The sequence below is a fragment of the Papaver somniferum genome, chromosome 1, assembly GCF_003573695.1.
Source record: "Papaver somniferum cultivar HN1 chromosome 1, ASM357369v1, whole genome shotgun sequence".
Taxonomy (NCBI): domain Eukaryota; kingdom Viridiplantae; phylum Streptophyta; class Magnoliopsida; order Ranunculales; family Papaveraceae; genus Papaver; species Papaver somniferum.
Genome location: NC_039358.1, coordinates 8,238,222 through 8,250,425, shown reverse-complemented (window position 1 = coordinate 8,250,425; position 12,204 = coordinate 8,238,222). Strand labels below are relative to the sequence as shown.

The 12,204-nt window shown below is 37.8% G+C and overlaps 1 protein-coding gene across 2 annotated transcripts; it reads left to right on the top strand.

The window, feature by feature from the left end:
- Window positions 1-284: 284 nt before the first annotated feature.
- Window positions 285-3,644, top strand: LOC113325382 (bifunctional 3-dehydroquinate dehydratase/shikimate dehydrogenase, chloroplastic-like). 2 transcript variants are annotated; one of them, XM_026573583.1, is made up of 10 exons: window positions 285-644; window positions 1,159-1,264; window positions 1,505-1,621; window positions 1,884-2,230; window positions 2,334-2,397; window positions 2,498-2,606; window positions 2,687-2,830; window positions 2,905-3,053; window positions 3,175-3,337; window positions 3,432-3,644. In XM_026573583.1, exons 1-10 carry the CDS (start codon window positions 445-447, stop codon window positions 3,470-3,472), a joined length of 1,440 nt encoding a protein of 479 aa, XP_026429368.1. In that variant the 5' UTR covers window positions 285-444; the 3' UTR covers window positions 3,473-3,644. The 2 variants fall into 2 exon arrangements, with proteins under 2 accessions (XP_026429368.1, XP_026429361.1); XM_026573576.1 differs by having other exon boundaries at window positions 1,505-1,723.
- Window positions 3,645-12,204: the final 8,560 nt, after the last annotated feature.

Genomic DNA, 12,204 nt, shown 5'->3' with positions numbered 1-12,204 from the left:
TTGTCTCCACGTTCAGATCTACTTCTCCTAAAGGTACTTCTGCTTGTTCTCGATCTCGAGCTCGCACGTGTTGTTCTGGATCGTGATTGTGGCCTTTGCTCTTGTAATCTATGATTTTCCTCTTTTAACTCATCATTTTGTCGCGTCAAGTTCGCACGTAGTTCCTATTCTCTTCTTTTTTTCGTCTGTTAACCGCTGCCTGAGCTCTCCAATAGTCATGTTCTCTTCATTTTCTCCTACTGCTCTCCCTCTTTCTTCAACAGTTCAAGTATTGAGTAGTCTACTGTAAATCTTCAAATTCCACAGTCTATTTTTCCTTCTTTCAGACAACTTTCACCCTAATTTTTGATACTATAATTAGTGTATCATTTATTTATTTTTGTAATAAGTTTCCCTTCAGTTATCTGCCGACCGGTATTCAATTTGAATATTGTAGGTGGAGGAATGGCAACATATTCGACATTAATATGCGCTCCAATAATGGGAAAATCTATGAACCAGATGATTCTTGATATAGACAAAGCTAGAGAAATTGGAGTTGATATGGTTGAAATCAGATTGGACTATCTATCAAGCTTCAATCCTTACCAAGATATTCAAATTCTAATAAAAAGTTGTACCATGTTAACTCTTTTCACCTACAGGTACACATCATTCTTTCTTAATTTTTCCTTACTGATCAGTTTGTTTGAATGATGAGTACTTATATATATCACAATATATATAAACTAAAGACTTGTGCCATTAGTGGTTATAGGGGCTGTATATCATTATCAGTACTGGATAATATCCAGTTTCTTGTTTTGGGCATAATTTCAACACCATCATCGGTTTTTGAAGCCCTCATCTAATTTTTGGTGGGGGAATGGGTTCTATCCCTTGTCTCTGACCGGACAAACATGTATAGTCCAACCCGCGGTTTATCTAGTACGCCGAGAGATTGATGATCAATAATATATTCTTCTTTTCTTTAAAGAAATATTTTAATCATCAAAAAATAAATACTTCATCCGTTTTATAAAAAAATGATATTTTTATTTTTTTCAATTTAATATACTTTTAGGCAAAAATAAAGATGTGAATGTATTTTTTTCCCTAAAATAGAGGTAATGATTTAGTACAGTATAACTGATTTGTTTTCATTTTATTCTTATTTAGACCCAAATGGGAAGGAGGTGAGTACGAAGGTGATGACAGTATTCGGCTCGATGCACTTAAACTTGCCATGGAGCTGGGAGCTAATTATATTGATGTTGAGCTTCAGGTTAGTTTCTTTTAATCTACTAATTATGTTCTGCTAATTATATCCGATTGTATTTGTACTTTAATTATTACATAAGTTTTGATGTCAACCTTTTTTCGGTACCTAATTAATTTTTCAAAAATTAACTATTGTCAGTTGTCAACTTGCTGTTCGAATATATTAATTTTTTAAAAAGTCTAAAGGTTAACATCAAACAAAAAATAATTGTTGTTTAACGTGGTATTATTATCTTGTCTGAAGGTTGCACATGAGTTTATTAGTTCGTTAGATGAGAAGACACGTGAAAAGTCTAAAATTATCGTTTCTTCTCATAACTACCATGCAACTCCATCAGTGGAAGAAATAGGCGATCTTATGGTAAGTATACAATCTACTGGTGCTGACATAGTGAAGATTGCGACAACTGCCGGGGATATTACAGATGTCGCTCGCATGTTTCAAATTATAGTGCATTCCCAAGTAAATAATTTCTCTGTCTGCTTTTCTTACACTTCAGCTCATTTCCGCATATTTGCAACTCTTTCGTTTGTTGTGGTTGTTAGGATTGGTACCAACTGCAGGATCGAATTAGTCATTTTCGTTTACGTAGTATCTTATGGAATGTTTCACACTGCGTCAGGTTCCGTTTATCGGATTGGTAATGACTGAAAAGGGTTTGATCTCAAGGTTGCTTTGCCCTAAATATGGTGGCTATCTCACTTTTGGTAGTCTTGAAGAGGGAATAGTATCAGCTCCCGGGCAACCAACGGTAAAGGATTTATTGGATATATACAACCTCAGAGACATAGGTCCTGATACAAAAGTACTTGGACTTATTGGGAAGCCTGTGAGTCAAAGCAAGTCCCCTCTTTTGTTTAATAAAACGTTTAAGTCCGTTGGTTTCGATGGAGTTTATGTGCCATTTCTGGTGGATGACCTTGCAAAGTTTTTGGCTGCTTATGCATCTGCTGATTTTGCTGGATTCAGGTTGTAGAACTTACTCTAAAGATGGTCAGCACTATTTTTGGGTAGATGACCTTGGAAAGCAACTTTTTGCCCCGTTGATTAACATAATTCATTTGATATGCAGTTGTACAATGCCGTACAAGGAAGCTGCGCTTGAATGTTGTGATGAGGTTGATCCAATTGCCAAGGTAATAGGTAACTCTTTGTAAATTTTCGTAATCAGTCAATGGTTGGGTATTGTGAGTAATGGATTGACTTCGATTTATCTACTTGATGAAATCTCTACAGTTAATAGGAGCTGTTAATACCATTGTTAGGAGACCGAGTGATGGGAAGTTAATTGGTTACAACACCGACTATGTTGGTGCTATTTCTGCCATAGAAGATGGGCTGAGAGGTTTCTCACATACTCCACATACTTCATTTAGACCTATGTTGCTTCTGGTGTGACCCAATTTTATAAGCGTACTTTTGCAGGTTCAGATCAAAATTACCATGGAAGTGGTTCGCCCTTAGAAGGTAAATTATTTGTTGTTATTGGAGCAGGTGGTGCAGGTAAGGCCCTTGCTTATGGTGCAAAGGCAAAGGGAGCCAAAGTTGTGATAGCCAACCGCACTTATGGTAAGATTCCAGAATTGTCCATCGTCTTCCTTGACATTTCTAGGTGATAATTTTTATGTTGTGTCATCTCCAAGAGCGTTCCAGAGAACTAGCAGCCTTGGTCGGAGGAGATGCAATTACTCTTTCTCAGTTGGAAACTTTCTGCCCAGAGGATGGGATGATTCTTGCAAACACGACATCTATAGGAATGCATCCGAAAATTGAAGAAACACCAATACCAAAGGTTTGTCCCTATCAGTTACATCTAAATGCATGATGCGCTTGCTTTCTCGAATAATTGGAGTAGTTTTCTAGTCTTGCAATCAATGAAATCTTACATAAAGAAACTATGTTGTTATTTGCAGCATGCCCTAAGTGCTTATGCACTGGTTTTTGATGCCGTTTACACTCCAAAAATGACAAGACTTTTGCTGGAAGCAAAAGAATCGGGAGCTGCAGTTGTTACTGGGGTAGATATGTTCATCGTCCAGGCATATGAACAATATGAAAGGTTCACTGGTTTGCCAGGTTAATAATCATTTCTCTTCTTATTATTTATTTTTCTCCCCTTTCCTAATTAATTAAACTAGTCCTAACACTTGCATTATCCTTCTTTCGGCAGCGCCTAAGGAACTCTTCAAGGAAATCGTGTCTAAAATGTAATTGTTAAGGTGATCTGGTTGTTAGGCTCTCGTTCTCGTCTACATCCTCCTATTGATATCTTGTTGTTGTATTTGGTAATCTCAGAAATAAAACAAACATTTTTCTCTAGAGTTTCTATAGCAAATGAGCTTATGTTCTGTTAACACAACATTCAGGACATCTCCAACGTGACCCAAAGTTGTGCACAATAGTTCTTTATTAAGGGTTTTCTATCTTTGGTATTACTTGTATTATGAAACTGTAATCAGTCAGGAAACACGTTGGCTTGAAGTTCAAGGAACTAGTGTATATATATGTTGAGTCTCTTTGTAACTCGATTGTACAGTTAATAATCAATAACAAAGTTCTGTTCAAAGTCTGTTCTTCTATTTCTCTAGGTTAACCTAAACCTAAATTAGTTCTAGCTTGGTATCATCTAGGTTTTAGGATCCTCAAAACCATGTCTACTGAACCCTCTACGATTTCTTCTACAATCTCTTTACTTATTCAATCTACTTCTCTTTCACAATCATCAATCATGGCCCCTGTTCAATTCTCTCAACCTCATCACATCATCACCGTTAAACTGGATGAAACCAACTATTCTCTATGGCGTGCTTAGTTTTTGCCATATCTTCAGGGTTATGATCTAGATGGTCATGTTACTGGTACAAAACCCTGCCCAGCACCTGCTCTCGCTGATGAATCCCCCAATCCATCTTTTGCTTCATGGACAAAATAAGATAAAATCCTGGTTAGTTGGATGTTCTCCTCTCTTACTCCTTCTGTTTTCCGTCATGTTTATCTTCTTACAACAACCAAAGAAATCTGGACCTCTCTCGAATCTCTATATGCTTCTAATTTTGTTGCTCAAATTCATCATTTTCACTGCGAGTTATGTGCACTTAGGAAAGGATCTCAAACCATGCGAGCATATATTGATCATGCTCGAGATTTAGTTGATAGTCTTGCTGCTTCCAACACCACGGTTACAGATAAAGAGTTTCGTCACTGTCTTCTTGCTGGTTTAGACAGTTCTTATAATGCTATTGTTACATCCCTCACTACTACTATGAGATCTCTTACATTCGAGGATTTTCTTACGTTTCTACTTACGTTTGAGTTACGGATTGAACAACAGACCAAGACGTTGAATGCTCAACCTGTTGCTAATCTGGCTACACCATCTCGACAGCCTGCATCTCATTTTCTTACACCGACTGTCTCTTTAGCACCATCTGCTTCGACTTTTTCTCAATGTCATTTCTCTGGGAATAACAGACCACAGCCTCAACGTGGTCCTAGTCGTTCGGATGTACCTTATCATGAGCATAGGAGTCATAATTTACCTTTTAAATACAGTACAACTAATTATTTGAATCCATTATATTTAATTGTCTCGGATGTATAGGGTCCCTCTCATATTTTATCTAATGAAGGTTACAAATATTATGTCATATTTATTGATGCTTATAGTCGTTTTACTTGGATGTTTCCTATGTCTCACAAATCTGATGTCTTTTCTATATTCTTTTTGTTCCAAAAGCATGTTAAAAATATTTTTAATAGAAAGATAAAAATATTCCAGTTTGACAATGCTGCTGAGTATCGCAAACTTACTCCGCATCTCCAGAAACTTGGGATTTTTCATCGTTTTTCATGCCCACATACTTTTGAGCAAAATGGTTTGGTTGAACGTCGTCATCGTCATATTCGTGAAACTGGTCTTACTATCTAAAATATGGCTTCTGAGCCATCTTCATATTGGTATGATTCGTTTTACACTGCTTGTTATTTAATGAATCGTGTCCCTTCGACTTCCGTTGATAATTCCTCTCCATATAAAGCTCTTTTTGGTCTCCCACCAGATTATACCTCTCTTCGTGTATTTGGTTGTCTATGTTTTCGTCACTTACGTCCGTATAGGTCTCACAAAATGGAGCCTCTTTCTTATCCTTGTGTTTTTATTGGCAATAGTCCATCTCACAAAGGTTACAAATACCTTCATATTCCTATTGGTAGTATATATGTTAGTCGTCATGTTGTTTTTGATGAGACTACCTTTCACTTTGCGTCCGCGATATCACCTTCACCGGCGTCGACTACTTCTCTGGTAACAAATCCTTTACCCTTATATATTTCCTTACCACCGGTTTCGTTCTCTCGGACTCCTGTTGCTCCGCTGCCGCCAGTTTCAACTACTCCATTTAGTTCGTCCAACATTACACAGTTCAGAACTGTCCAGTTTTCACCCTCATATTTGGGTCCACTGTCAGCTCCCGGGTGTACACCTGCCACCGACCAGTCTCCACCTGTCCAACCAGCATCGACAAATTCAGTTCCTCAAGCTCCTGTTTCTTCCACTGACAGTGCTGCTGCTATGCCAGATGTCACTTTGTCAGTACCTGCACCTGCCTTTGCTCCTGATTCAAATTTTTCTTCAACTCCAGCACCTGACTCGACATCATCTCACTCGACTGCACCTGATGCACCTTCTCTGTCTACACCACCTAATTTAGGAGCTCATCCAATGGTGACTCGAGCAAAGGATGGGATTTTAAAGCCAAATCTCTTATATTCTTCCAAGTATGCATTGAGTACTGACTCTCTTTTTGAGCCGACTTGTTACTCGCAGGCTCAAACTAATCCACATTAGCGTGCAGCCACTGATGATGAATTTAATGCGTTGCTTCGCAACGGAACTTGGACACTGGTACCTTATGATCCATCTATGAACGTAATTGACTGTAAATGGGTATTTCGTATTAAACGAAATCCTGATGATACAATTGAACGCCATAAAGGTCATTTGGTTACTAAAGGTTATAATCAACAAAAGGGAATCGATACTCTGAAACGTTTAGTCCGGTTGTTAAACCATGTACTATACGTATTATTCTTACATTGGTTTTATCTTCCAATTGTCTCATTCATCAACTTGATGTGCAGAATGCATTTTTACACGGACAACTTGAAGAAGAGGTATACATGAAGCATCCTCCAGGTTATGTGGACCCTCGATTTCCTACGCATGTTTTCAAATTACATCGTTCTCTTTATAGACTTAAACAGGCTCCTCGTTCATGGTACCAGAAATGTAAGGTCCTTTTAGGATGATGGGGAAGACATTCCAGCAATCATCCTTTGAATATTATGTGGAAATATTGGTTTTGTCATGGAAATCGATATATTGCATGATTCTATGCATCCTTCCTTTCCAAACGAATGCCCCAAATAAATGACTCATTCTTTACGATAAAAATATCATAATTAGCAAAGAAATTCTCTACTGTACTCTTCAGGATTGAGCTCTAAATCCGGATACTCTGTTCTCCTATCCTTTTTGGGGTAGAGGGATACCAATCCAGCAACGCGACGAGCGTATTCAACCATAATCCTAATGCAATCACCGCTCAGTTGATAGATTGCACGCGAGAATCTCGCATCAGAAAGGATCTTATAGAATAAAGGTATCTGAGGGTTGTAAAGAGGAATTGGAAGGCCAGCGAGGATCCTAACTGAAATGATGATCTTTTGGTCATTCCAGTGATCAAGCGAGAACCACCTGGGGTTAAAAGCAGAAGTGGATTTTGAATTGGGAGGAACAGATAGTACAAAGCCTTTATTCTTGAACTCCTCTTGAATTCTACTGAATTCCCTATCGTTCTTCCAACCAGCAGGAGGCATTTTTAGTATGGGAATGAGGGATAATGAAAATACGACATTTAAAGATGATCAAATGAGATCAAAATCAGAGTGATGATCATAATACGAGAAGTGAAGAACGAAGGTGAAGAAATGAAGAGAAAATGGGTAAGATTATCATCTTAAAAGTTGATGAGAAAAATAAAAAAATCAGAAAAATAGCTGAAAAAAAATAGTTGTAGAGAGGGGAGAAGAAGTAAAAAGAAAGAAGAAGATCGAGAGTAAATAAAAGATTTACTCCCATTTCCCTAGGTATTCACCTCATTGACGCGATGATTTGAAAACGGACGGATAGGAAGAAGCGATTATAAGAGACGTGTCAGATAGTGAGTGGATGAGAAGACACGCGTAAGTTGATATGCCTAAATTAAGGAAATATGTCGGCAGGAAAGAATACGAAAAGGTGAGCGGGTGCGGCAGAATAAATTGGAATTTATGATATCTATCTCTTAGTCAAAAGAACGATATGAGAAGAGGAAAAATATAGGAGTAAAATACCGCACACCTATTAGACATGCGAGATAACGACCATCAGTTCTGAGCGAAGATAACCGCATATAGTATATCCAGAATGACACAATAGATGACGTCAGCTTAGTCACGAGAAAAGTGTGAAGAATCATGCGATATTATAGAGCACATGCAAAAAGAGTCAATGTAAGCGTGCGTCAATGACGCACGCCAAATCCGAAAATAAGGGCTTTAGTAGCTGTCATCCACTATGTAAATCCCTATATAAGGGACCGAGCGACCTTGTATCAAGAGAGATATTTTTAAGAGTTGAGACAAGGAATTTAGCAGAGAGAAAGATTGTTTGTTCTCCAAGTTAGAGTTTTCTGATTATTATGTATTCAAATTAAAGATCTAATAAAAGTTCCAATGAATTTGATGATGATTACTTAAATTTTTCTATAGAATTCCTTAAGGGTGTGGTTGTAGGATTTCTTGGAACTACAAGTAGATTTCGGGAACTACCACCTCAACGACATCCTTATGGAAAGAATTATCTTCGAACATTTCATCGTTATCAGACACTTGATTATTTGACTGAACTTTAGTGTCGATATCGTGTTCAACCTCTCCAAGATTGCCGTGAAACCCAGCCTAACAGGTTGCAATTAGTGCGCTTTTAAAAGCTACATCCTTCGATTCACTTGAAAGTCGTTTTCCCGGTATTAGCATGATTTTTGTTTCTTCCCATATAAATTCATAAACATTGTCATGCGATTGCTAATGGAGTGAAGATCAGATATCCAATGACTTACTAACACGATATAGCACAAACCCATGTCAACAACTTCATGAAAATTTGAGTTAGAATAATAGTTACCGATAGACAATAAAAATATGCAACCACCGATCGGATCACCATACGAATACCAATCCATATCGAGACCAAATAATTATGCAATTCTTTTTGACACTAGATTTTCTTCGCAACTGCAGTCTATTACAAAGTAACAACCTCTACCATTAATATCTCCAAAGAACTTGGGCAATTGAACGTGAAGTTCTCCCATCTTTTTGAAGTCTGGTTACTTGAATGACTAATTTGTCTTAAACGGGATCGTGTGGTAACATGGAAGAATATGAGATTTGATTTCGGTGAAGACAGTGGAAGTGCGATCGACTTAAAATAAGTTGAGTGAAATAATTAAATGGTCTTAGTTTATGTTAACGAGAAATAAAAACTAAAACCCAACTTAAAATAAGTTGAGTGAAATAATAAAATGGGATCATGCGAGATGTCGATTTTCATGATTCGACGAATCGCACCGCACGCAAATCTAACGACATTCACTGGAATGTTTACCGGTCATCCTTGAAGGTCCACACATCACTGGTTTTGGTGATAATAAGATAGTAAATCTGCTTTCTGAGGGTTTTTCAATTTGCTCAATTTCGGAGTTCACTTGGATTGAGAGGGACAAGGTGGTAGGTTATTATAAGCTTCACTCATTCACCAATTTTCCTTTTTCTTTGTTTCACCAATTTCCCTATCTTTAGATCACCAAGTTGAATAGAGATTATAAGGCTCGGAGAAGGCCAGCCATATTGGATGCGCTACGTTCGATCACTGATGAAGTAAGAAATACTTTTTTAGTATTATTTTAACAATATTGTTTTCTATATTTCTTATCTTTATCTGTGTGCGAAGGTGGGTGATTTAGATATTGATGGTGTTGATAATGAAGATCCTTCTGCAGGCGAAGAACAAGTTCCTTCTCAAGCGAAAAGTAAGGGCAAGACGGTTGCTTCTAAGTCCTCTATGAAGAATGGCAATAAGAAGGAGAACCCCAAGAATAAAACAAAGATTTCTTATACTACCTATTCTCCTACTCCTCTAGTTTCTTGCTCTCAGGGAAATAAGTTAACATTCCCTGATGAGTCTACTTCTGCTTCTCCCATGGCCCAATTATCTCTCATCTTCAAAGACTCCTTAGCGGCTGCTGGTGATGACGATTTAGTTCACATATGTGAAATGGTTTCTTCCATATGCAATGCTCCCACTTTGAGTCATGAATGTCTACGAGTATCTGCCTTAGCCATATCTCCAGAATTTCTATTTGCTACGGGTTCTATGGTGTGCTTTCTTTTTCTCTTTTAAACTTGGATGAGTTCGAGTTAATACTTCTTCTTCATATTTCAATTATGTTAAATTCTCTTGTCCTTTTGTCGCTGCAGATGGCGCGAGCTTCTCATGCAGTTGCCTCTGACTTGCATAAAAAGAATCACTCCTTAGAGCTTGAAGCGAAACTTTTGAGTAAGACACAGGAGGCAGATAAACTTCGCCGGAGGAACAATCAGTTAATAGGTGTGTTTCTTATCGCTCCCTTATACCTTACAATTTTTGCCATGTCTTCATATTTTTTCAACTACATAAACATGCAGAAGTTTATAATTTGACCGAAGAGGAGGCTAGTCTTCCTAACGATCATGGTGCCCTTCTTGAGCGTCTTAATGCTTTCTTGAATAATTTTCCCATGCATGTTTTTGAGGATCTTATTTTGGAGGAATTGAGGTCGAAGTATGAAGCCCTTATTTGTGACCATAGGCCAATGTTAATTTCTAATAGGACTTTTCAGCGTCGCGCTCGAGAGGATAAAAAGAGAGTTAAGATTTTAGAAACGAAAAAGAATAATCTTATTACAGAGAGAGATCAGATACTTGTTAATGGTGCGAAGGCTCTGAAAGAATTTCATGATGCTCAACTTAAGATTCAAATAGAAATGGACCGGGCCATAAGTGAGAAGAATGCCCTTCTTGCTCGTGAAGATGAAGTTCGCTCTCTTCTTTTAATAGAGAATGATGCTGAGTTTGAGTGGGCTGCTAGAATCCTTAATAATGCTAGGTTGGAGGTGGGAACAAGTGTTAGTTTAGAATCTGACCATGCATTTCTGTTTAAAACCATCCTTTCTGAAAAACAAGGTTTTTCATTATCCTTGCTATTAACTTTTCCCCTGTTTTTATTTCTTAAATTGCTTACGCGTGATCTTAACCCTTGTCATTATTTCTTCACAGCTAATGAGAAGGAATTCTTGGAAAAGGAGGAGAAGTACTTGAAGGATATTGAAAGTATACAGGCGAAGTCCTCTGCTGAGATTGGAAGGTTGGAAGCAAAGTTTACAGCACGTGACACTAAGTGTCGCAGACTCAAGAAAAAGTTCAAAGTCACCGTTTCCAATCTAACAAAAAATGCTATTCGCTTACATGATGAGTCTGCTAAAGAATAAGTAGGCGATCTATGTTCTACACATCAAATTCACTTTCCATCACATTATGAGTTTAATGATCCTTCAGATAATGAAGAAACTTATGATATTTCTGATAGTGATATTGAATATGAAGATACTAATGAGGAAGATCGTGATTCTGAAGATCGTGATTCTGAAGTTTATGAAGTTAATGCTGGCGAGAAGTAGTCGTCCATTTTTTATGCCTTTTTCATGTTCTTTGTATTATATCTTCCTCTTTGTACATATACTGGTTATTCTTCAGCTTTTAATAGACATCACCTTTTTTACGCTTCTCCATTCTTCTCCTGACTATTCACCAAACGAAAGACACTTTCCTTTCCAATAATTTGTGTTAGTTTTTAGGATAATTTAGAGGAGCGAATGCAGTAACATATGTGCATGAGTCTATCATATTTGCAAGTAACCTATTGTTATCATGTTTAAGATGAGTCTATCATATGTGCGAGTAACCTATTTTTTGACATGAGGCTATCATACTTGTGCGAATAACATATTTTTGTTATATTTATAATTCCATTCTTGCCTCTGTTATTCGAAGGAGTATGATTGTTTCTGTTATATCCTTAATTCTATCAATACCTTAGTAATTCTCATTTTTTTCCTTTCGGAGAAATATCTCCCAAAATCGTTCATGGTTTTATCTGTTATTTGCTTTACCCTGCAAAAATAATGTTACTGCGGTCTAATGTGTTTGTTCATGAGGTCTTATTGACCCTCCCTAAGTAGAGGTCTTAATCATCCTCCCATGTTAATAAGACTTATTGTTCCCTAGGGTATTCATTTTGGTCATGCGATGAAATCGCAGGAGGTCCTTACGGTCTCGCGCAATGACCCATTGATCTCGCCTTATCATCTTTAGTATTATTTCCTCTGCAGCATGTTTTTATGCGCCAATACGACAGGTCTATACTCTTGTTTTGAGTTATAGTCCCATGATATTGACGTCTTTTGAAAGAATTCAGCTCCCTAATGGAGGGTGCCGTCCTTATCTTCCCCCTGATTGTCCCTTCAAGGAAGCGTACCTCACCGGGTTAGGGTGGGCTCCTCCCATCCAGTAATGCAAAAATCAGTTGTTTTCGCGGCTTCTTTCGGGACCGCACCCTAAGTGGGGTTTCTTGAGGACCGAGTGTATCATAACCAGGACTTGCCAAGAGCATCTAGGGACGCTCCAGACGCCCCCGGCACCCTTGGCTCAACCGTGTACCGCAGAACCCTGGTCGTGTTTCTACACTCCTTGATAGAGAACTTAGTATCTTAGTTTTTCAACTAAGGAGTATCTACCGGATATGC